Source organism: Cydia strobilella, chromosome 8, assembly GCF_947568885.1.
Source record: "Cydia strobilella chromosome 8, ilCydStro3.1, whole genome shotgun sequence".
Classification (NCBI taxonomy): domain Eukaryota; kingdom Metazoa; phylum Arthropoda; class Insecta; order Lepidoptera; family Tortricidae; genus Cydia; species Cydia strobilella.
Window position 1 is genome coordinate 11,234,200 of NC_086048.1, and position 27,312 is coordinate 11,261,511.

A 27,312-nucleotide genomic window follows, 5' to 3' on the forward strand; every position below is an offset into this window, starting at 1 on the left:
ACTTTTTAACCAGGTTGACAAAAGTGCTTTGCACTCTCCATAACATAGATACTGACACCGCGGTGAACACTTGGTGGGTAACTTAAATAAATGTGTAACTTAAAGAAAAAGTGGTAAATTGCATCATTTCTAATAATATTTAAGTAAGTAAGCTTTTTATTATATTTTATCACAAGTACCACAACCCAAACAAGGATTACATATGGTTTAAAAAATATTCCAGTGGTTTTTTTCTCTACTAAAGGTTACATTTTGTAGGATTACAACAAAATTTCAGGCGTGCGAAGTCGCGGGCTGGTAACTATATTAATTGATATACATATAGGTATGTAATGACTTGATACAATATAATTTTGATAAATGCGAGATAGTTCACAAAGGAGTCAGTCGAGCAGACTGAAAGTCGCACCGCGCGCGCCTCAAAAACAAGATGTTCGCGGAAATCGTGGCCGCTGTGCTATTCCCGCTCCTTCTGTTTTATGTGTACAAAAACGCGTTTAAGAAGCCTGATAATTTTCCACCCGGTAAGATAACCTAAGAACACGTTACTTTAATGTGCTACACCATCTGCACTGTAATAGGCTCTACCACCTCCTCTTCATTCAATTCAAGTATAAACGCGTAAGCCCTTAAGATTAAGAAAGAAATCCTTGGGCACAAGACTTTTTTGGAGGTCTGATCATATGCTCAGGGGTAGGTATAGTATGAATCTTCTCAAATGATTTTTACGCCTAAGACATCCGTTAAACAGAAGCCATTGTTTCTTTTATGCGAGCTGTAGGCTACCGTGTCTGAGCGCGTGCCAAAGGAAGCGGCTGTATCGTGGTGGTTTTAGGGTTCAAATATATGTAATAATATGAGCGCTCGCCTACATTGAGGTGGTCGATCGTCCTACATTACCAAAACATGTAGGTACTTAAATAGACACTTTCTATTGTTGTTTGAGTTTGAGCACTACGAGTACACCTTGGTATTCAGGGGGAAGTCGCGGAAAACGCGCGCTCCGGGCCTCCGGCCCTACGCGGAATTCAGGCTTCGGCCTTTGAGTTTAGACATTTGTAGTATTTCTACCTACTATCGTTCTGTGTCTGAACACCAAATTATTAAAGGCGCTCCTCTCTCGGACGCTTCGGGCCTTCTTTTATTTAGTCCTCATTAGATTAATACATAAAGTCGACTTTATGTCGCGACTTTTCTACATTACACGTTAAATCAACATACACATAGTATAAACATTGTGAGTATTCACAATCATGAAAATTCGTTTAGTACTAAAGCTAATAAGAATTGGAGTTAGTAGTTAGGGTAGTTTAGCCGGTTCACCAGCCACCTCTAGTTCTCGGCCACTACGTAGTTAAACCGCAATAACATGAAAACTTTACCATATTTATTTAAAAAAACCGGCCAAGTGCGAGTCGGACTCGCGCACCGAGGGTTCCGTACATTACATAATTTGAACAATGTATTTTTTATGTGAAACGTGAGTGAAAGGTAAATTGCGGTTTATGATTTATGACGTATTAAAAAAAACTACTTACTAGATCTCGTTCAAACCAATTTTCGGTGGAAGTTTATATGGTAATGTACATCATATATTTTTTCAGTTTTATCATTCTCTTATTTTAGAAGTTACAGGAGGACACACACACACACACACACACACACACATTTTACCACTTTGGAAGTGTCTCTCGCGCAAACTATTCAGTTTAGAAAAAAATTATATTAGAAACCTCAATATCATTTTTGAAGACCTATCCATAGATACCCCACACGTATGGATTTGATGAAAAAAAATTTTTTTAGTTTCAGTTCCAAGACTTCCAAGTATGGGGAACCCCCAAAATTTATTTTTATTTTTGTGTGAAAATCTTAATGCGGTTCACAGAATACATCTACTTACCAAGTTTCAACAGTATAGTTCTTATAGTTTCAGAGAAAAGTGGCTGTGACATACGGACGGACGGACAGACAGACAGACATGACGAATCTGTAAGGGTTCCGTTTTTTGCCATTTGGCTACAGAACCCTAAAAATAGGGTAATCGGATAGTTTCAGTCACTGACATATCCTAAATTTGTTTGCTTGATGACGTTTTGATTGGCTCGTCAGTGCACCAAAAGCAAATACTTACGTGGAAAAAATTGTGATTGGACATTTTTTCGAGATAAGTATAAATATTGTTTCTGTGGATTTCAGACCATTATTGATGTTAATGTGCATAGTGGGTTAGTTGAATTTATGTTATTTTGATTTAAAAATGTACAAAATATTGCGTGAAGACAGCGTACAGAGCGGACGCGTCGCTAAATAAATCTAAAATTTAAATATTTGCCGACAAACAATTTTCATCTTTAAATGGTGGCTAGTATAGTAGCTTTTGCCTAGTGAAGAAGTGAGTTTTCTACGACCTTGTTCTACTGCACACGTCGAGTTACCGGCTTTCTGGCTTATCTGCACGTGAGTAACCACAGATCAATGATTCACTCACCGACTGGAAGTGGCCGAGATGGTGAGCGCACTCTGCGCAGTGGATCTAATCCGGAGTTAACTAGTATAAATCTTCTTACGGAGACTCCTCACTTACGACAATTTATTAGACAAAAACGCAAACTATATGATGAGAACGAATCAATTACAAATGAGATATCCGAAATGCGCAAGCAAATGTCTGAACTGACGTCATATATAAAATCAACACTTACGAGTCAAACAGAAAACCTTACCAAATTACGTGATGATATTACCTCGATTAAGAACCACGTAAGCGACATTAGGTCGACTGTGGAAAGATTAAATGGTGAACAAAATCAAATGAAATTGGATTTGGTAAATTGTCTTCAATCAAACAAGGAAACCGAAAAAAGGATCGATCTCTTGGAAGCAAGCGTGCAGCAAAAAACACAAAACACAGCTGACTATGAAGACATAATGGCTGAAATGCAGAATCGTAACCAAAGGGCCAAAAACATAGTCATTACAGGGCTTCCTGAAGCGGTCGCATCGCTGGAAAGTGAAAAAGCAGAAATAGATGAAAATGCGGTCAAAGAAATTATAAAAGCTATTTCATCTAACTGTTCAGAACCCATTAAAGTCTATCGCCTTGGAAAAGCCAATCCAAATAAAAATAGACTCACTAAAGTCTGTTTTGCAGCTCAGGATACTGCCATATCTATATTAAAGCAGAAAAAGAAGCTGGAAAGTGAGACAGTCAGAATCTTTCCCGACCAAACTCCCTCCCAGCAAGCGTTTTTTAAGAACTTAAAAGATGAACTAAATCAGCGAGTAGCGTGCGGAGAATCAGATTTGGGAATTAAATACGTTAAGGGAGTACCTAAAATTGTGCAAATACCCCCAAAAAACTCCAATGCGTGGAACCCAACACTAACAACCCCGAAGTAATTACTGTTAACAACGCAACTTATCAACTAGCTACTTGTTATGAAAATATAATAACCAACAAAGGTGCACTCAAATTCTTTTACTGCAACATGCGAAGTATAGTAACGCCTGGGAAGTTCGATGAACTTAAATGTATTGTGCAAACATTTCAAGATATAATTCACATCGTAATACTGACAGAGACGTGGCTTAAGTCCGAAGACGAGGCGAAGAGATATCAACTACCTGGCTACACCCATTATTATAACTTTAGGACTCACATGCGAGGTGGCGGAGTTTCCATCTTTGCGCACAATAACCTTAAACATAACATTATCGAAGAAAAAACCCTAAATGAAAATCACTACCTATGGATACATATCGATAAATTTTCTGTGGACATTGGCGCTATCTATAGGACGAATCACTCAAATATCAATGACTTCCATGAAACTCTGTCACTGCAGCTACAAAGAAGTAAAAGGGCAATACTATTCGGGGATTTTAATCTAAACTTACTCAGCAAAGAAAAGAAAGTTATGGATTATAAAATGATGCTAAAAGAGAACAAGTATAAAATTAAAAACAAAATAGACAAATCCTTTTGTACACGAGAAACACCCGAATGCAAAACAATACTGGATCATGTCTGTACTAACCTGAACGAAAATGATTTTCATTTAGCTATTATTGATTCAGCCTTATCAGACCATAAGCAAATATATTTTGAGTTAAAAAAGTATAAACCTAATCTTCATCAAAAAGTTAAATATGAAGCGATAAATTACAAAATATTATACAAGACAGTTGCAGACACTGAAAGCAAAAATGAACTCCATGATTATACCCTATTGGAAAACAAACTACTAGCAAGCATCCGGCAAAGTAAAACTACTAAAGTCAAGACCCTTAACTTACCGAAACAGGACTGGATAAATAAAGAAATTATTCAAGAAATAAATGCAAGAAACCAATTATGGAAGAAACTTAAACAAAACCCAACGAATAAGGAAATGGAAGAGCAATTCAGAAAGAAAAGAAATGAAGTAGCAACAAAAATACAGCAAACTAAGAAAGAGTACTACTACAAGAAGTTCATGGAATGTAAAAATAACTCTGGAAAAATGTGGACTCTAATAAATAGCCTAGCGATTAACAAACTGAGGATAGATATTCCACCCGCTAAATTGATAAATGATAACCTGATGATTACAGACCCAAATGATATATGTGAATGCTTCAATAACTTTTTCTCAACAATTGGATCAAAGCTGGCTGCAGAAATTCCTAATGTAGACTTTGTTCGAGAGACCGACCACCCTACTCAACCTATGGAAGCAAGCTACAACCTTTCTGTGTTGACTCCAACAACGAGTGATGAAGTAAATAATGTGATAAATAACTTAAAATTAAACACGAGCTCTGGGTTAGATGGCATTAACACCAAATGTATATTATGTGTAAGGGATATAATTGTTGATGAGATTGTGTCATGTATTAACAAGTGCCTTGAAGCGGGAATGTTTCCAGATAGTCTTAAATTAGCAAAGGTAACTCCCATATATAAATCAGGAAATAGGAGTGATCCAAGCAACTATAGACCCATCTCGGTACTACCAACTATTTCCAAAATTTTTGAGAAAATAATTTATAATCGCCTAATAAACTACTTAAATTCTATAAACTTTCTATACGAAAAACAATATGGTTTCAGAAAACAATCTAATACGTTGTCAGCTACGATAGATCTTATAACGAATATTAAAGTTCATATTGATCAACGGAAAATAGTACTCGGAGTGTTTATAGATTTGAAAAAAGCCTTTGATACGATTAGTCATGACATCATTCTAAATAAACTAACTAACATAGCCATTGATGGGCCGGCGTACAATATTATTAAGTCATACCTATCAAATCGTTATCAGGTTGTTAAAATAGAAGATCACACGAGTACCCCTAAACAAATAAATTGTGGCGTGCCGCAAGGCTCAATTCTAGGGCCTCTTTTGTTTCTGGTCTATATCAATGGTATTAAAGAGATAGGTCTGACGGGAGATATAACACTCTACGCTGACGATACTGCCTTATTTTACTTTGGAGACACTATAAACAATGTTATAACGAAAGCACAAAGTGACCTGGATCTTCTCAATGCGTGGTTTCAGAGTAATTTACTTACCATTAACACTACAAAGACTAACTATATTATATTCTTAGCAAAAAACAAGAAAATTGATGAATTTGATCCGCTTACAATAAATAACCAAATAATTGAACAAGTAGACAAAGAGAAATATCTTGGCCTAATTTTAGACAAAAGCTTAAGTTGGAAACCACACATTGAAAAAGTAAGAAACCGAATAGTTTCCTTGACAGCAGCCACACGGGGAATTGCACGTTTTCTGCCCAAAATAACGCGTTATATGATTTACAACTCCCTCATTAAGCCACATATTGATTATTTGATTGAAGTCTGGGGCTCGGCAGCCATAACGAATCTACAGTTACTACAAGTAGCCCAAAACAAATTAATAAAAGCATTATTTCATTATGACTATTTAACACCAACAACAAAAATATACAAAGAAACTCGGATACTTAATATCAAACAGACATATACATACAATACATGTTTATTAGTACGAAAAATAATCAATAAAAATATACACACTCAAATAGGTTTTTCGCAAAAGAATACTAGACAAAAAATGAAACTCAGAAATGCCAATGACCTAATTCTACGGCAAACCAGAACAAAATTCGGACAAAAATGTATACTATATGAAGGCGCTCAGCTGTATAATAAACTGCCAAAAAATATAAAAGAAATCAAGTCTATGTACAGCTTTAAAAAACAATTGAAAAAACACGTAAGCAATGATTCGCCATAGAATAAATTTAAATATTCGGAAAGTAAATGTCAATCATAAACAGCAGCTGTATAAAATAAAATAAAAATTCGCATACCTATATAATTTACGTAAATTAAAAATAACATTACCAAAAAAAATTGACCATTTAAAATTTAATCTTGTCTGTATATACCTAAATAGCACCTTTGTAATATATCATTGTGTATATAATCTACATATCACATTACCAAGAACGCTTAGAGTTATAAAATTGAACACCTAATAAATAAAATAAAAACAATAACTGTAATAAAACTATAATATAATTGTAATAATACATAAAAACATTGCCACTTCCAGTATCTGTAAGTTAGCGTACTTGCTGCACTGCATTGTACCGTTCATACGATAAATAAAATATGTACATGACCATTACAAAAAAAGACCCTAACATAACTAGGTAATAAGATCGATAGTTGAATATTTAATAAACTCATAGCAACTAAAAACCAGTCCCGACATTCGCGACACCTACGGTCTACTTACCCATTATACTAACCAGTACAGGGATGATCCCCGCTGACGCACAGTTATTACTAATCTCGGAAATAAGTTAAACTGGGCCTTAGCTTATTGTCAACTACAAAACGTTTTGTGTACATCTCAAGTAGACGAAATGTTAACCACTAATCACCTTGTTTTGTTAAAAGTCGGCCGATTTTATTTTACTGTATGTTTAAATACCCTCTATGTTATTAGTTCTTTCGCTAATTTCATGCAAAATAAATGTATTTGTGTAGTTTTAAGTTCTCATGTAAGTGAATTGTCAAATTCTTAGTGAGAATAAAGAATCTTAAACCTAATATTTGATATATTTCAATTAAATTTGATGGCCGGGTAACTAAATGCAATTTCACAACGATATTTAGTTCTCGGCCGCCCGCCCGGCCGAGAACGGGCTTGAGGCACGTCATTTTTAATTGATTATCTTCCCTATTAAATGAAAGCTAAAAAAAATTATATTTCAAAAAATACTTATTTTTATCCAAGTATTTCATGTAGGTAGTTGTCAGCCTTAGCTTATTAACAAATACTTGCTTAAAATTTGCTTTAAAACCTTTTGTATTTGGCGGCCGAGAACAGGTTAGTTTTCGGCCTAGCTAACTTATGACTTATGACGGCCGAAAAACAAGTGACATTTATTTAGTTTTCGGATATTAAAAAATAGTACATTTCGATGCTAGTGCGGAAAGTATGTCATTACTTGACGAGTACCGAGATATCGACGACTCGGGACGAGTGAATAATGACATATCCGCACGTGTATCGAACGACGTTTTTTTTTTAATACAGTTGCGAAAAAATAAGAAAAGCAACAAGTATTAAGGAATGGAAATCGAAACTTTTTATATTATTAATTCTGTGACATCATTGACATTGACATTATGAAGAGGTGTTTTTCTAGCTTTTATTCGACTCAAATAGATTTTGTTATTATTATTGAACCCACTTCAATGAAAGTTTTTTTTTTTTTCAAATGCATGTTCTATAAGACAGAAACAATTGTAAATATTAAAACATTGTACTATTATCATTATTTACGATTATTTGTGTATCGTATATTTATAAAAACAATATCGAATGTTGCCTTTGGAAACTTAAAACATTCTTGCAGTAAGAAAATACGCCTCTTCTTTGACAGGCGTTCCGTTCCATTCAGACAACTTATTAAGAACGGTTTTTCAACATTAAAAAATAAACGTGTTATAATACTTATAATGATGAAGAGGTCAGTAATAAAATATGAAATATGCATATTTTTCATATTCTTACATTAACAGTAGGTTTTTATGTTGATTACGACGTTTAAAGGAAACTAATATAAACACTCATCAATAAGTAGTTATGAATTGGAACAAGTATAAATTTAAAATAATTGGAAAAGTAAAAAGCACTAGTTCGCGAAAATCAACTTTCCGCACGCTAAACAGCCACGAAAAGTAGCACTTTTTGAGCAACTGTATTAAAAAAGATCATTTTTGACAAATGCCTGCGGCGCCCTTTTTCTCTTACCTACAAGCTTTTCACTGTAGGGTAGGGAAAAATCATTTTTAATACAAGGCTTTTGAATAAGTATGTTTTGGAAAACTATTTACGAGATAGGTAGCACCTACTTAAAGTTCCTATTAACGTTCCTTATTACTTGTTACTTATAATATTTGTTGTTTTATTCAAAAATAAATCCTATTGACTGTGAAATAAGAGTAATTTAAAAACATAAATAACAGTGGCCGACAACTAGTTAACAAGCGGCCGAGAACCAAAAAAAACCGGCCAAGTGCGAGTCGGACTCGCGTTTCAAGGGTTCCGTACATTACACAATTTAAACAATGTATTTTTTATGTAAAATGTCTTTAAAAAACCCGCATAGGGGTCGGATCAAAAACTATGAGGTCCCTAAGATGCCATATGCAGTCTTCGCAATAACTTTTCCACGCCAAGTTTCAGGTCAACCACTGCGGCTGTGTCCCTAATAGTCCTAATACAGACTTTTCTCATGTTTTTTTTTAATGCAAATCGATCCCATTCCTATCCACGATCAAAAGCTTGTATGGGACCATAAAAAACTTCCGCCTAGGAAAGCCACAAATTGAGGAAAATTTTTCCCATACAATTTGTATGAAATTATTATTTTTATTTTTCACATGCTATTTTTTATGCCAATCGATTCCATTCCTATCCAGTATCAATAGTTTCATAGGGTTCAACTAATAGTCCTACTAAAAAGCCAAAATAATTTTCAAAGCGAAATTTCTAAACCTAGAAAATATTATGCTGAAGCGATCAACATCAAAATCAAAGTGATTTGTTAAGATTTAGTTAGTCGAAACCGTTTTCTCCCGAAATGGAAATTGTATGAAAAAAAGTACCTATTGTCTGTAGCTATTCTACCCTCTTATTAATACCATCCTAGACACATCCATCTTAAGCTATGCTCGCGAGGTCTACAGCTCACAGAGCCACTAGTTATAGTGGTATTAACTATATAGTTTAAGGCTGAAAACACGACTGCACTCTTTAGGTGTTGGATTGCAACTAAATCAGTGACACTGTCATTTTCTATTACGCGTTTACTTACGTCCGATTTTACTCGAAGAACGAATGTCATTCTGAGAGTTAACAGTACCATATTGATGATGATTATAATGTTAATTATAATTTATAATTAACCTGATGATAGTGATGATGATTATAAAGTGTACAAATAAAGACTTATTTGTTTATGAGCTGTATTTTTACTTTCTCGCTATAGTCAGGTGAAAAGTTTTGTGTTACACACGGGTGAAAATGAGCGGGTGAATTTTACGTCTCGTGTGTTGAAAGTGTTGAAACACTCGCTATGCTCAGGATTCTATTTTAGAACTATAGAATCCTTACACTTTCTCGTGTTTCAATTCCACACTCGCGGGTAAAATACAACTTTGCACCCTTGTATAACAAATATTATATAACGCCTAAGTACCTACTATTACGAGAGATACAATCGCAAGCGCAATAAACCTCACTTAAAAAAAATAAACCCAAGTTATAAACATAGATAAAATTTACTGTTTGTTGACATTCTGCCCCCACACAGACATTGGAACTTATTCAATTTTAGACCGTATTCTCGTGTAACAAATTCTACATTTAAACTAGTTATACAACGTGTTATTTAAAAACAAAATGCGTTCCATTAGGTCACAGTATTACAATTATATTGTAATACTGTGATTAGGTACTTATGGCACAGTATTACAATAATTGTAATACTGTGCTTATGGTACTAAAAAAACAAACAAGTGAATAATACCTAAAAGGTGTTCTCGTAATAATACGTAAAAATTATTTAAAAAGTCTTGAAAGTTGAACAGTGATTTTTGGATTAAATACAATCTTTAGTAAAACGTGAATATTGAATAGGAGAATAAAGACACAGAAAGTAGGAATAATACATAGGGAAGAATCCTCTATAATATAGAAGAAAAGAAATTTTAATAACAAAACTTCCGTGAGACAATTATTATAGTATTAAACATATTAATAACGGGTCACTCACGTATTTTAAGTCGAAAACGCTCGACATGTTTCACTCCGTACCGAGGAGCATCATCAGGAGCTTGCGTCGACGGAGGCGTTTTCGGACTCGCGCACAAAGGGTTCCGTACCATTACGCAAAAAACAAAAAGAAAATCACGTTTGTTGCATGGGAGCCCCACTTAAATATTTATTTTATATTCTATTTAGTACCTATTTGTTGTTATAGCGGCAACAGAAATACATCATCTGTGAAAATTTCTAGCTATCACGGTTCATGAGATACAGCCTGGTGACAGACGGACAGACAGACAGACAGCGGAGTCTTAGTAATAGGGTCCCGTTTTTACCCTTTAGGTACGGAACCCTAAAAAGTCAACCAAGGGAAAAAGTCAATGAAAAGCTGTCCTCTTTATAAATTCGATTGTTGTGAACCTCATCTTTATTATCTTATCATTTTTATCTGCATCTACCACAGGCCCGCCAAGCCTCCCAGTGTATGGAGCGTATTTCCTGCTCCACGCCATATCTCCGAACAACTTAGCAGAAGCCTTCATCAAGCTTGGCCGCCGGTACAAGACACGGGTGGTCGGCTGTTTCCTGGGGCGTTTCCCGACGGTGGTCGCCAACGGCCCGGCCCTGGTTAAAGAAGTCCTCAACCGAGAGGAGTTCGATGGGCGTATGGACATCATTCTTGGGAGGCTGCGGGCTTTCTGGAAACAGCTGGGTTAGTATTTAGTATCTTGACATTCGTAACGTTTTACGTATTGGTCACAGGCACTACGTTTTACGTATTGGGCATTTTTTGTGCCGCGCGAATTTAGATGCTAGTATTGTTAGTATGATCTGAGGATCATATGATCCTCAATCAATGGTTTCTTACACAATTAGTATATAGTGGATACCTATTCTAAAGATCCAACTACCTTACGCCTACGATGCATAAGTATATTTTACAACTTATAGTTTAAGTATGTTGGTTAAGGAAGAAGAGGGCTTTTAATTTAATGGCTTTAATGATGGTCCATCGTGTAAAGGAGCTATGACAAGCCCTCACGGACGGACAGTTCGTTCTAGTAGTTGCTCGGCTTGCAGTCAACTCCACCTAAATAATAATGTTAAAAGCTCGCAGATTAGAGGGGTTCCAACTGTCTTGGAACCAAACAAAAATCTGTAGTCTGTATCATAATGTTCCTTCGTTCTTCGGGTTTGGCATATCGAAAGACATGTTTTAACGATTGCACCGTCACCTGGTTAAGCTTTGCGCGTTTATCCTCGTTCGAATTACACCTTCCCATACAAACGTAGTTCCGCTCTCATTTTAAAACTACGTTTTGGATTCTAATGAAACTTAGCACATACAATGACATGAGGCATATCAAGGTCTGTAATTAGTTTATATAGCTCCAGTTTATAAAACAAATAGTCTAACCCGTTCGTATAAAAATACCGCAAATCGATGTACAGGTTAGCCGTTTGGCACACACATACACAACGAAATTTTTGACCCGCAGTTCCTAAAAAAATTTCGCTGGGGGGGGAGTGGTAAAACATTATTTTTTTTGTATGGAAAAAAAAATCTTTTTTCCAAAACCTATTGTATGTGGTATCATACGAAAGGGCTTTTTGAGGCGATTCTAAAAAGATATCACATCATTACATTTCGGGCATGAGGATATCACGTATCATTTGTGGTATATTGTACAAAAAAAAATCAGCCATATCGTGTCTGGAGGAGCCCAAACTTGGTATGTTTCGAAAGTTCTTTTTGTTTTAATTAAAAAAATGCCCGAAATGTAATGATGTGATATATTTTTAGAATCGCCTCAAAAAGCCCTTTCGCATGATAACAAAAACCCCCTAAGTGGTCTCGTGACTAGTTGGAAGTGTCGCAACTCCATATACCACTCTACAGTGGAGGTTTTAGAATATTTCTGTTTGATTGCAGGCATATTCTTTACGGACGGCTACTTCTGGCACACTCAGCGGAGGTTCTCCCTGCGCTACATGCGCGATTTTGGGTTCGGGCGGCGCTGCGTTGAGCTTGAAAATGCCATCGTCCATGAGATCAAGGAGATGATCGACATGAGGATCAACGGCCCGAGGAACGACGATGAAAAGGTAACTATTTTTTTGGAAGTGTTTGGAACAAATACTTACTTACTTACTTCCGATGGCGCTACAACCCTTTGTGGGTCTTGGCCTCCTCCACTATTTTCCTCCAGTTGTCGCGATCCTTGGCAACCTTTCTCCAGCTGGTATATTTCCTCATCCTCCTAAGATCTTCTTCCACGCAGTCCAGCCATCTTTTCTTAGGCTTACCACTAGGTCTTTTCTGTTGTGGCGTCCACCTTGTCATAATTTTTGGAGCTCTAGAATCGGGCATTCTTTCGAGGTGACCCGCCCATCTCAGCCGCTGGGATTTGCAGAACCTAACAATGGTCTCCTGTTTAATCAGAGCTTCCAGTTCATGGTTCATGCTCTGCCGGTAGCTACCGTCAGGCTCCTTTACCGGACCATAGATTTTTCGTAGAACTTTCCTCCGAATACCGCAAGCTTTACTTCGTCCGACTGGGTTGTGGCCCAGGTTTCACAGCCGTAGGTGACAACAGGCCTGATGATGGTTCGATAGATGGCGATCTTTAAGCATATACTGAGCAGCTTTGAACTTAGTAATTTGCCACAGGAGTAGAAGCATTTGTGTCCAGCAACTATCCGTGCCCTTATTTCTTCGTCCGTTCTGTTTCGGGAGGTGATTGTGGAACCTAAGTACTTGAAGCTGCCCACGCCGCTAATAGTCTGGTTCCCTACACTGATATTCTGAGGTCTTGCAGGCAGTCTTGTAGTTGCAAGATATTCCGTCTTGGATACGTTCACCTGCAGTCCAAACACAGCAGCTTCAGTCTGTAGGTTTAAGCAGTGGTCTGTCATTCTGTCCCGGGACCTGCATTCTGTTTGTAACAATTACGTAATTAAATTTTGTTAAACATTTTAGAACCACCTTTGCCAAAAGGTAACGTTCGATGGCAATAAGATGCGCTCATTATAATGAATAAAAATATTATACTAATAACACCCCGGTTACTCACGGTAGGTAATGTAGGTACCTACCAACTCCTCGATAACAGCATGTGCCAATGGCGTTCTCGCTTATTGTTCTTATGTTTTGTGCCTCAACCTGTACATTCCATTCCAGTTTGTTATCGAGGAGAAAGGACCTTAGCCTCGATTTCAGCATTGGTTTAGTAAATTTGGGTGCTTGTGTTCATTGAAAGGTAATAAGTAGATCCCTACTCATAGTTCAACGTACGTACGTTTGTGACAAGGAAAAAGTCACGGACGGTTGTTCGAAGCTCTTATGTAGGGTAAAATACCCCTATTTTTGTAAGCATGACACCACTTTGAAGGACGATCATTGGAGGGGTTTGCCGATATTAGCAGAGCTTACCGAATTTGCAAATAATAATAACAAAGAGGGATATAATAAGATAGAACGGTACAGTCATAGTAAATCTTGTAACCACAGAAAATTCACTGCCACACTTTAAAGCTAAAAATGAAGATTTATGAAAATACGATAAAATGTATTTAGATATGGATAAATGATTTTTTTATTTGCATTAATTATTTTTATATAATTTGACCCATGTCCTTTCACTGATATGCGTTAAAATTGTTAAATAACAAACGAAACCGTCAACGCCCTCTATACGAGAGTAGGCCAAAGATAGTGGCGCCATCTGATCGAGAATCAAATTTTCGTGATTTTCGAGGCACGTTTTTTTCTTAGACTGTATTCATCTATTACGGAGTTATATCTATCTTTGATAATAATAAATAGGTACCTATATATTCGTACCGTCGACTTCAAAGTAATAAGGTTTGCAGTTTGTACCTTATTACCTACTTTGTAAAAGGGTCAAAACATGTTCATATTTTTTACTCATATTACGAGTTGTTCGTTCGTTGTAAAAGTAATTGTTTTGATTTATTGCTTGGGTACCTACTTATAATACCTACTTTCCAAGATAGTAAATATTTTTATGTAGGTATGATAATGAACTTATTTCGGTAACTTATCGGTTTAACAACATTTATCAAGTATAAACATTAGGTTACACATGTTTGTACCTAAGTATGTATTTACATTCACTTTTTAATATCGTACGATTACGCACATTCAGCGTCCATTTGCAGCGTGCATTTGCTCAGATAATTTAATGAGATTGGCGTACAATTGTTCCCGTCTGGACTGGCCCTTACCTATATATAAGTCAAATTTTGAGGACGCTGAATGTGCGTAGAATCGTCAGTGAGTCCCGGGTCCCGGGTCGCCGATATTTAAAAAGTGAATGTAAATACATAAGTATGTATAAGTACGTTCATACATAAGTATGTATAAGCACATTTATACCTAAGTAGGTATAAACGTACGTAACCTATAATGTTTATACTTCATAAATGTTGTTAAACCGATAAGTTATCCAAATTAGTTTATTACCTATTTATTACCTGCATAATAGTACATTATGATACAAGTGTGTTAAGTTGGTTATTACACACGAGGCGATATTGTGCGCGCGAGCTGTAAGCGAGCGCGCAATAAGAAAGCCGATGTGTGTAATGACCAATGCACACGCGTTTCATACGACGTTTTTAGAGTTAAAACAGTTAGTATTGTGTGTTTCATCTGTCATTCTCGTGTCGGCCGGCCCTCGCCCCGGCCGCGGGCGGCGCGGCGGGCGGGCCGGCCGGGCGCGCCCGTGCCCGCCAGTCCGACCAATTAAAAAGGCTCCCTTTCCATGCATATTATTAGTAATCAGTTAGCTTCTTGACTCAGTCGGATAATATAATGAAAAAGCACGAGTGGAATAATACACTGAAAGAGCACGCGTGTTTAATATCTAGGATTATGAGCCAAAAATCGGTGGAATAAAAACGTCGTTTTGAGCAAGTGTGTTAAAAAAATATTTACTATCTTGGAAGGTAGGTATAAGTAGGTACCTAAGCAACAAATCAAAACAAGAACTTTTACAACGAACGAACAGCTCGTAATACGAGATAAAAATATGAACATGTTTTGCACCCTTTTACAAAGTAGGTAATAAGGTACAAACTGCAAACCTTATTACTTTGATGTCGACAGTACTAATATATAGGTACCTATTATTATTATTATTTTCAAATTCGGTAAGCTTTGATAATAATATATCGGCAAACCCCCTCCAATGATCGTCCTTCAACCTTATGTTGAAGACTGCAGTGGTACTACAAAAATATTTATCGTACCTAAGCACTAAAATATCGTTTGTTATATTCCATCACTATTGATTTATCGACATAAATAAGGTATGTGCGTTACGGGGTTTGCTAAGCCCCGTAGTTTTTAGGGTTCCGTACCCAAAGGGTAAAAACGGGACCCTATTACTAAGACTCCGCTGTCCGTCTGTCCGTCCGTCTGTCCGTCTGTCTGTCTGTCACCAGGCTGTATCTCATGAACCGTGATAGCTAGACAGTTGAAATTTTCACAGATGATGTATTTCTGTTGCCGCTATAACAACAAATACTAAAAACAGAATAATATAAATATTTAAATGGGGCTCCTATACAACAAACGTGATTTTTTTGCTGTTTTTTTCCGTAATGGTACGGAACCCTTCGTGCGCGAGTCCAACTAGCACTTGGCCGGTTTTTTCAATTTTGGTGCGATACGGGGAGAAAATAACCCCGTCCTTTCGTTTATATATATATTTTCATGCGTTTTATCGTGTCTACGTACGAACGGAACATGACGTAGGTAATTTCATACTTTAAATTTGTCTGAATAAAAATTATACAATATAATATTTCAGGACTATATATAGGTAGCATTTTTTCAAGACTTGGCTGTACGAGGCACTTTTATACCCATAACGCACCCGTAGTGGTACTACGGGTCGGCCTAATCGTACCGCACACAACATTTTAGGTAAAGGTGTTGGCTTGCCAACGCTTAATTGATATGGCGATGACCACATAATTTACTCAACTCTAAAGTCCAAAGTCTAGACAGATTTAAAAGATAAATTATATGACGATAAGTGATGACACTGATGACCTACCGTAATATAATGCCTACAAAATTACTTTAAAAATCTAAAGGTGTTGGCATTCAATTTAACTGAAAGTTAGTCTCATGGATAAGTACTAAGTTTGGTCGTGATAGATTTCGACGGCAAATCACTGATACTTTTTACCATTTGGTAAGTCATAAGTTATTTATTTGGTATTGTTCCAGAAACTTGTGAACGGTGAGCTGGTTTACCTGCCGTACTATCTCTCCGTACCTTTTATCAACGGTATGCTGCACGTGTTCAGCGGAATGACCCTGCCCCGTGAAGACTACCCCGCGCTCTGGGACCTGGCCAGAAACACCCTCAAGTGAGTTAAAATAGCTACCGCATTACCTAGCCGTGCTACGTCAATGGTGTATTCCCATTTGTCCCCGCTCTATGTGAATGCCGCCATACATCGCCATACATGTGACACGTGGGAATGAATTAGGTAGGTGAAGCGCCTATCTATTCCCATCTGTGCCCGACGGGGACAAATAGGAACACACAACGTCAATGGCACACGCGGTTATGACACTGATGAGGAGCACGCCGCTCCGATGTCTGAGGAGCGAGACACTGCTATGTTTGTACTGGAGCGGCGTGCGGATTCACATCAAATGTGAAAACCGCGCCATACGACTCCATGTGTCCTGCAGTGACGTGACCCCCATGAACTATATTCTCCGCGCTGCAGGACCTGGCTAAAAGCCACTTAGGTGAGCTGGTACTGCTGCTGAACTATTTCCATCCACTGCAAGTGAAGGTTCGTGTTTAGCGGAATGACCCCAGCCCGTGATGACTGCCACGCGCTGTGGCCAAAGGCACCCTCGTCGGCTCTTATGAATTAGGATTCATCATTCATTACCTGTCGTTCAGTGGTTTATGACACTAACTTATGAAAGTTAAAGCCATCTGGGACCTGGCCAAAAACACACTCAAACGGTTTTTACTAATAATATTTAACTTATGGTATGTATATATGGACTTAATGGATTATTTGATGACTTGTTGTATTGACAGGTTCCAACGCGGCAGCAACGATCTTGGCGGAGCTCTTTCCTTAACTCCGTGGCTCAAGGAACTATTCCCCAAATGGAGCGGCTATCAAGACTTGTATCAGGGGAACAAGTGTCTAACAGACTTTTTCAGGGTGCGTATAGCTATGTACTAAGTAGTTATTTATTTAACAAGCGAGCAAAGTTGCTCTTTACACCTCGAGCTATTTTGAGACCCAAGCAAATTCCAAATTTCAAAATTATTTATTTTTTATTTATCATTTATTGCCGACAACGTTGATCCATATAGATATAACAATTATAATCATCATCTTCCTCGCGTTGTCCCGGCATTTTTGCCACGGCTCATGGGCGCCTGGGGTCCGCTTGGCAACTAATCCCAAGAATTGGCGTAGGCACTAGTTTTTACGAAAGCGACTGCCGTCTGACCTTCCAACCCAGAGGGGAAACTAGGCCTTGTTGGGATTAGTCCGGTTTCCTCACGATGTTTTCCTTCACCGAAAAGCGACTGGTAAATATCAAATGATATTTCGTAACATAAGTTACGAAAAACTCATTGGTACGAGCAGGGGTTTGAACCCGCGACCTCCGGATTGCAATTCGCACGCTCTTACCGCTAGTAGGCCACCAGCGCTCTCTAGATATAACAATTATAGATATAACAGTAGATATAACAATTATAAATTTATAATAGGGATTAAAATAAAATTAAAGTATAATAATATTAGATAACATTAATAACAATTGAAATCTGGACTTTTAAGGACTGGAATTTTAAGTAATTGATTGAGCATAATATCATTGATCAATTTCAGATTAAAAATAGCTCTAAAATAAAAATTAAATATTGACAGTAATTAAAATTATAAGATATAATCTAATCGCAGTCAAAAAGAAATGAAAATGTTAAATTAATTAATTTTAATTAAAAATGAAATTAAAAATATCGAAACATGTAGACTATGCCAGTGTCTAGCTATCGGACAATCCAATCTGTTTGCCACCAGACTAAGGATGCTGTTGGAGCTCTCCCATACACGGCGCATAATGGAAGCGGTCCGTTTCCGGATTATGTCCTGGAAACCATCTATTTGTGAATCCGCAAACATACCAGAAGCGCTACTGTACCTGGAAAGACCCAACAGCATCCTCAGTATGTTGTTATTTGTTATTCTGAACGCTCAAGGCGCTGATTGCCTTCTTAGTATAGTTGACCCACAGGATGCACGTGTACAAGGACTGGCAATATGTCTTAAATAGAGTCATCTTTACGTCCCTTGTGGACGGTGCTTAAGACAAAGAATTGCTGTTTCAGTCGATAACCCAGCGCGGAACCCAAACTGGGCATCATGCAGCTTGAGGTATTTACATACCTAGTTGTCGATCAAGCAAACTGTCCAACACCTTGGCTACCGTGGTCACTATAGGTATAGTGATATGGGTTGTTTTTGATTATTGGTAACAACCGTTTTTATATCTACACTTGACAGGCAGAACATACGAGTGACGAACCGCCACTGTGTAAAACATCGCTAACACACGCGGCACTCCAGCATACTTGAGATGTTCAATACTAATGCCGTGCCGTCGTGACGTGATTTGCCCCTGGTCATCTTACGTACGACTAAAGCTATCCAGACCCACCAGTGACACTATAATATCCACCGCCCGACGAATATTTAGCGGCTTAACCATAAACGTCCTTGAACATATTCGCTGTCAGCGATCTTGCTGCAACCATCGCTGACAAAAAGTCTAATCCCTAGAGTTACGATGATTTCGACGCACGAGAGATGATCAAACTTTGCTCCCGAGTGAAACAACATTTTTCATCATACGAAGACGAGATTATTGTCATGAAACGATTTTGCACTCCCACTCATTTCAAATAATAAAGAGAGAATTCCCATGGATTCCCACTTGTTGAAAGGCAAATATTTAGGTTTAGGCAAGTATTTGAAATGACTTACTCGCAACCACAACGTAAATTATGTTTGTTCTAGAAACTAATTGAGCACGCGATGGCGACGCATGATGATAGCCACGACCGGCACTTCTTAGACATGTACATCAGAAAAATGAAAGAGGAGATTCGAGACACCGGACGCACTACGTTCTCTGGTAAGGTTCTGGTATCTACGCTGGTAAGGTTCTACCGGGAGGTGAATTACGTGATAAAGAAAGATGGTCATAAATACCCTGAAACTATCCCAGTGAGACTAATTACAAAATCATGAAAAAACATGACAGCTATTTATTCGATAGAAAACTTTGAGAGCATAAAGTTAGTAGCCGAAACCAAGTGGCCAAGCGACTTTCATATCGATTGGTTAACAATCTACTATTGCTCGTCACATAAAACTAGGCGTTTCTTGCTTTCCGCGTGGAATCTCGAGAATAATCGACAATTAATAAAGGAGGTGCAAAACTGTAAAAATAAGTACTAAAAAATCGATTGCAAGATTTGAAGCACTATATATATATATATATATATATATATATATATATATATATATATATATATATATATATATATATATATATATATACAAAGGTCAATATACGGGGTCAAGCTAAATAAAACCGTTTCAAAATAGCTTTGATGTCGACTGAACAAACCTATTTTCAAAGAACCGTTATCATGCCATTATGAGATTTATGAGGCGGAATTTACTTGGAACAATGTACACAACTTTGTAACTATTTACAACTATTTATGACCTGCATGCTCGCAAACACCTGCTACACAACATCTCTATAATTTAGCAAAAGATTATCTTTCCATGGGTAACATACTTAATTGAATTCGATAGTATGGTGTCTAGGAAAAACACAGAAAAAGGTAAAAAAACATGGCTTGGTTAGCTTTTGCTATATTTTTGAAGAAATTGTGTTTTCACTCCAAAATTAATATTTTAACAGATAATGTTTAGGTGTAGATAATATATTGTTGATAGGCCAATATTCATAAGTACTTTAAAAGTGCATAATCACGGAGCAGATATGGTACTTATTACTTATAATTTGTTTTGTTTACACTAGCCAATTTTTAATGAAGTATGGTATAAAAAAGTGTCAAGATAAGTAACGGGATAAGAAACATGCAAATTTGGCATAACTAATTAACTATACCTACCTACTCGTATCAGTTCGTCGCACTCGCTTATCACATGCCACTTGCAAGTGCGTATGCGCCGAGCGCGAAGCGACGCATCGTTATTGAAATCACTTCACTTTGGTAATTTGAAATTGAAACATACATACCACCAGATTTATGCTTGCACTACTATTTGAATGCTTTTAGAAATGCTACGAAGCAGATTTTTGGTCTGATGGTATTCCATGCCATGGTATCATGGCATAGCATAAAAAAACCGGCCAAGTGCGAGTCGGACTCGCGTTCCAAGGGTTCCGTACATTACATAATTTTAAACAATGTATTGTTTTATGTGAAACGTGAGTTTTTAAAAACCCGTAGGGTCGTATTAAAAAATTAAGTAATTAAGTCCGACTCACGCTTGACTGCACATTTCTAATAGGTTTTCCTGTCATCTCTAGGTAAAGAACTATTTTGTGTATATTTTTTTTTAAATTTTAGACCCAGTAGTTTCGGAGATTTATCTCCCTTCCCTTCCCTTCCCTTTAGGGGGAATGGTCATTTTTTAGCTATTTTCTTAAATAAATTCTAAACTATTTATTTTAAAATTACAAAAAAAATATATTTGAGATTCTCAAAATGAGCTCTTTTATTTTATATGTAACACGATATTTGTAGTTTGAAAAACTTTATTTTTTAATTTTCCCATTTACCCCCCAAAACTGGCCCCCATGTTGACAATTTATTTGTTTACGTTACATGTCCGTCTTTGGGTTACAAACTTACATATGTGTACCAAATTTCAACTTAATTGGTCCAGTAGTTTTGGAGAAAATGGGCTGTGACAGACGGGCAGACAGACAGACAGACAGACAGACGCACGAGTGATCCTATAAGGGTTCCGTTTTTTCCTTTTGAGGTACGGAACCCTAAAAACCGGCCAACTGCGAGTCCGACTCGTGCAAGAAGGGTTCCGTACCATTACGCAAATAACGGCAAAAAATCACGTTTGTTGTATGGGAGCCCCATTTAAATATTTATTTTATTCTGTTTCTAGTATTTGTTATTATAGCGGCAACAGAAATACATCAAATTTCAACTGTGTAACTATCACGGTTCATGAGATACAGCCTGGTGACAGACGGACGGACAGCGGAGTCTTAGTAATAAGGGTACGGAACCCTAAAAATGGAGTTAAACCACGTTAAACAAAACTCGAATATTTTCTTTCATTTTGAGAAAAATCAAATTCAAATTCCAAATTATTTATTTGTTAAACATAGGTATGTACAACAGTTCTTAAATGTATAATATAGTATCACTATGTTTCGCCACATGGCACACAAATAGCTACAGAGCCGTAGCGTGAAATTATAAAAAAGAGTAACGTTCGTACGCAACCCTGGTGTTGGTGTAAGTACACAATTCTGAATACGCCCCTTAATGGACTACGTTCCAGTATTATAGTTGGAATTTTTCAAGGTGTCCGAATTTTAACGACACGCGTATAAGCGTGCCATAGTAATCTTTGTTGGAATGTTCGAAGGTTAATATTAAACTGTATCGTGCGCGTTTGTAAACATCTTTAGCGGGTAATAAAGGGTTTCGAGCTCTTTCTAAAATTCGGACAGTTAAAAATCCAGCTTACGAGTATCTATACCAACCTTTACATTTCAGTGGATCAATTGATCCTGATCTGCACGGACTACATGTTCCCGAGCGCGACGGCCGGCGAGTCCGTTATCCAGCTCCTGGTTGAACAAATGTTCCTGCATCCTGAGATCCAAGATAAGATCCACGACGAGATCGACCAAGTCGTCGGCCGCGATCGAATGCCCAATCTGGACGACAGGAAAAAGTATGCAGCCTTTTTGGTTATGTATGGCTTTTGGCTTGCTTTGACTATTTCTCTCTACAAAATAGCCTACTAGTAGGAGTAGTAGGTAGCTACAATTATTTTTAAAATGTCGTCTGATTTGCAAATCTCTTTTCGCAAAATGATTTTTCTCGTTTAGTTAGGTATTAGGTACTCCTCTTTGGTGTTTATTGTAAAATCTTGAAATATCTACGTTGATTTTTAGCTACTTATTCTTAAATTAGAGAGGTTTTGCTAAGGGGCACATTTTGTAAAGGAATGTACTAAAGAGACCGTTATAGCGAAGAGAACTAGAACTAAATTTTGCAAAGCGACATACCTATTTCGTGTTTGAATGATTAATTATTAGTAGTAGGCACGTAGTAGGTGCTTACGTTCTTTGATGTTAAGCTAAACAGGTTGGTGGTAAACTTGTACGGGTTGGTATAGAGGTAATCGTAATCTAATAGACGGCAAATTACGATTACCTCTATACCAACCCGTACAAGTACATCTATTAACGACAAACATACCTAATCATACATCATAACCCATGTCAAGGTGGTGTAATAATCCCATACAATACCCTGTGTTTTATTGCGATAATTAAATTTAATTGTTAGAATGTCTTAAGAAAACATGAGTGAATAAGTGATGAAGAAGGATTATATTTTTCAGGTTGTCTGTCAGGTTGTCAGGTTCTAGGTTGTCTGTTCTCACTGTTGAGGTAAAAAGTTGTGTGTACTACACGAGATCAAAGTTATTTTTTACATGTCGTGCGCATTTAAGTCCCTTACTACGCTCAAGATTCTACATTAGATTCTTCTATAGAATCTTTCGCTTGCACGGGACTCAAAATAAGCATTTGAAGAAATATCAAACTTTGCTCTCTTTGATTTTTATTTAAAATTCATAAGGTAATTTCAATGTTGACAGCATGCCTTACACAGAAGCGTGCCTGCGCGAAATGATGCGGTTTGAGACGCCAGTACCACTCGCAGTACCACACCGATGCATCGTCGACACCACGCTGGACGGCTACCATATTGCGGAGGTACTTATAATATACAGGTTGACTTAAAAATTAGTGCATTCCCGTTGCCAGGGAGGTTTTGGGATTATACTGAGCAACTTTTACGATGGGACCACAACGAAATCGCGAAAAAAAATTTACCCTCCCATAGAAAATGGACCAGCCAAAATATATGAAACAGCCAATTTTTTTTCGCGATTTCGGGGTTGGTCTATAGTAAAAGTTGCTCAGTATAATCCCAAAACCTCCCTGGCAACGGGATTGCACTTATTTTTTAGCCAGCGCACGTCGTGTATAGTTACATTACATGTACCTATAATAGACTCCGATTACGCTAGCCCTGAGCCCTGACTTGGCTTAGGGCCAATTGCACCATTCACTAACCGGGTTAACCGGTTAAATCTGGCATTACCAGGGTAACCGCTTAACCTCGGGTTAGTGGGATGGGACACTAGGTTAACCTCTTAACCCCGGGTTACTGGAATGGTGCAAGTAGGCCTTAGCCGCCTTAGCAGTGATACATATCGCCATATTTGAGGTACCTAACACTTCGTATGCAAACTTAGCATGGGCAGGTTTCTAGTGTTTGTATTGTATCACTGAATCCACACGGAGATCCGATATGATGCGGGTTAAGATTGAGACTGGGTAACACTAGCCGCATCCGCACCAAACAGGTGCGTCGTCTTACTGGACATTTGCGTTTGATACGTTCCGTTGATAAAAAACATTAATATCCAACCATACACTTTTATAACATCGTCTTTACTTGCCATTAAGTATGTTTTATTGCTTAATTTCCTCTGATGAATAACGATAAACTCGCAAACATTTCCGCAGAACACCGTAGTGGGAGTGAACTTAACGAGTCTACACACAGACAAGAGCGAATGGGGCGACCCCGAAGTTTTTCGTCCGGAGCGGTTTATCAAAAATGGTCGCCTCGATGTCGCCAGCGACAAATCATTACCTTTCGGAGCAGGTAATTTACGGCATTTTCTTTCTCAATACCAAGTGCAGGTCCGCTGGTGATTATGACGAAATCGTCTTATTAAGTGATACCAAAGAGCTACTGATTGTAGAAGAGGTGTGAAGTTGAAAAAAAAAACCGTGCCTCGAAATTAACAGCAGCTGAAAAAGATGACACTGTATTTAAAGTAGACGTTGGACAATTTAGTTACCACAAAACGTATGGCATCTAGTTCTGAGGGTCTACCGCGAACCACGCTCGACGTGGTGCCTCCATGTCACACTTACGTACGAATTTACAAGTGCGACAGAGACTGCTAAGGCAGTCATAGTAAGGCTACATGTCTAAATTCAGGGGCACGTTTTTTCTTAAGCATTACATAGTGCCGTCATTGCGCTTTCCAAAGCTGATATGTGCTTGATTTTTGATTGACTAATAGTTAACTAGCAACAAAACACATAAGGTATTAATTAAATTTGAATAAAATCTCGTACATAATCAGATTTGGTAAGCGCAACGACACACCTCTTTAATTATCAATAACTCTTCGGTTATAGGGCCCGTTAGCCATTGGTCATGTCTGTCATTGAATACGTGCCGAGCGTCGTGGGAAGTTTAAAAAAAAGATTAAGTACTTGTGATTACAAAATACCAAAGGCATGCTACTTTGTACTTACGCTCTTCGGTAACGGTAAGATAAATGGAATATAGATTGCTACGTTGGGTCACGTTAATTCTTGGAAAATCCAATGAATTAGAAGATCAAAGAATAACTTACGACTTACTCGTATTGGTTCCGCTTTTATTTGTGTGTAAGTGTACCTACCTACCTACTAGTAAAAGGCCCTGTAAATATATAAATATGTCAAATTTGCCAAGCCAAGTATTATGCTTTAAGTATGTCGGATGGGACATTTATTTTATTTATTTATTTTTATTTATTAAATACAGCAACTATCCTTACAGGTAACCCTAATACAATAGTGCCTTAACCTTAAATTAAAAATAATCCTTATTACTACTTAACTAAATAATTCAAATTAAAAATGGCATGACATGGGACTATATTTGAAGCTAAGTCCACACGAGCTTAACAAACATAGAACACTATATCTCAGTGGATATATTACATAAGTATTATTACAACTAATATCCTATTAACCGCAGACCCCAGGGAGCCCCATAGGTCAAGCTTGTTTTTATTAGAGGTGTAATGCGTAACACAAATGCAAGGTACATTTTAGATATTAGATTTGAGTTTAGGTACCTAATGTGTATTTCAATTATAAACAAAAATATTACTTTGCTAAACCGCAAAATATGTTATTTATTGCGCGGATTAGAAAGTAATAATATTTTTGTTTAAATAATGGATTTCCGCAATGTAACGCCTGATTCTATTCATTAATGTGAATTTGATTTAAGAGATGCTCACCTTTGTATGCCAAGGTACATTTCAAGTTTTGACATCAACTGGTGCATCTATTCTAATTCTAGTTCTATGTAACTCTTATGCAAATATAATCGACATACTTTAATTTCCTTATAGCTGTAAGAACTGATAATCCTTGTCCCAGTTTCAAGTCAAAGCTGTTATTTTTTCTTTTTGATGTAAATATCAGTAGGATATTAAATCAATTTAACGGACAGGATCATCTTAATGAATATCTCACTCAGGGGTGCTCACAAAACTTGTAGACTGTAAATAATCTTAGTAGGTATCTGAATCGTTCGATTCATGTCCCACAATTTTTTTCCTTACGTGCAAAAATGTATACCTATACATGCTGTATGTGTCCCAGTCCCTAGACTCTGGATGATTCCGTTAAAATCGTCCAGACACAACAACGTAATTTAAAAAGATTAAATTTTAGGTTGTCTATTTGACTCGGGTAGGTTGACAGAGCCTGCCTCGACTCGACACCATATAGGAAGTAATAGGTAGCTTAATCTAACTTTAAAGGTAGCTATTACTTCCTATATGGTGTCGAGGCAAATAGACAACCTAAATGTGTTTCATAATAATTTAAAGTAGGCATATAGATAGCCTGTCCGTTTTTCGAATATCAAGTACGCCAAGCTATATACAGTAAAATGTGCCTACATTAATGTGCTTAATTAAAATTATTATATTGTGTTAGGTATGTAACTTGTTATATATGCCGGTTTAAAGTAGGTTATCACTACTATCATATAGTAAAACTTAAAAGAGGGTGTTATTTATGCTATAAAGATTGTTGGAGCACAATTACCCAGTGGGGAGCAAATTAGGCAAATTTTATGGTTCCTCTACACAATAGCCCAGTGTATGGGCCAGTCCAAGGGACGCATTTATGCGTTAGAGGAGGCAAGTGATATTGCTATCTCATTCCACCGCATGGCTGCGTCCTTTGGACTGGCCTACGCTGGGCTATCGTGTAGAGGAGCCATTACGGTAAGTACATAAACCGTGTGCGTTTTTCTCAGGTCGACGGCTGTGCGCCGGAGAGACATTCGCGCGGCAGTGCATGTTTCAAGTGTTCGCGAGCTTCATGCAGGCGTTCCACGTATCGACGGCCGACGGCCGCCCGCTGACGAAACCCGCTCGACGCATTCAGGGCATCATCACCACTATACCGGAAGGCTGGGTGCGGGTCACGAGGATATAGCGTCTTAATATGTTAGGTTAAGTAACAGTTGCTTGATAACTTGCAATGTTGAAGAACGCTTATTCTATTCAGTGCATGTTCCAAGTGTTCTTATTCAGATTTTAAAATTGCGATAGTCGTCGGTACCATACCTAATACAAATTTATTATGTCTACTGCTTATCTGAGGCGGTTAGTAAAGAAATTGTGCGGTGATTTTCTAGTAAACGATAGCTGAAGTTAGGACTAAAACTAGTGACTATATCTTTGACATTTTTATTTAAGTACATGACATAATACAAACGAG

The 27,312-nt window shown here is 37.4% G+C and overlaps 1 protein-coding gene across 2 annotated transcripts; it reads left to right on the forward strand.

Annotated features, from left to right (window-relative positions):
• Positions 1-376: 376 nt before the first annotated feature.
• LOC134743630 (probable cytochrome P450 304a1) lies at positions 377-27,136 on the forward strand. Of its 2 annotated transcripts, none has more exons than XM_063677204.1 (10): positions 377-524; positions 10,792-11,040; positions 12,262-12,434; positions 16,591-16,733; positions 17,429-17,558; positions 19,428-19,545; positions 22,199-22,379; positions 23,313-23,430; positions 24,250-24,391; positions 26,846-27,136. In XM_063677204.1, exons 1-10 carry the CDS (start codon positions 431-433, stop codon positions 27,025-27,027), a joined length of 1,530 nt encoding a protein of 509 aa, XP_063533274.1. In that variant the 5' UTR covers positions 377-430; the 3' UTR covers positions 27,028-27,136. The 2 variants fall into 2 exon arrangements, with proteins under 2 accessions (XP_063533274.1, XP_063533275.1); XM_063677205.1 differs by lacking the exon at positions 377-524 and adding an exon at positions 1,509-1,578 and having other exon boundaries at positions 26,846-27,134.
• Positions 27,137-27,312: the final 176 nt, after the last annotated feature.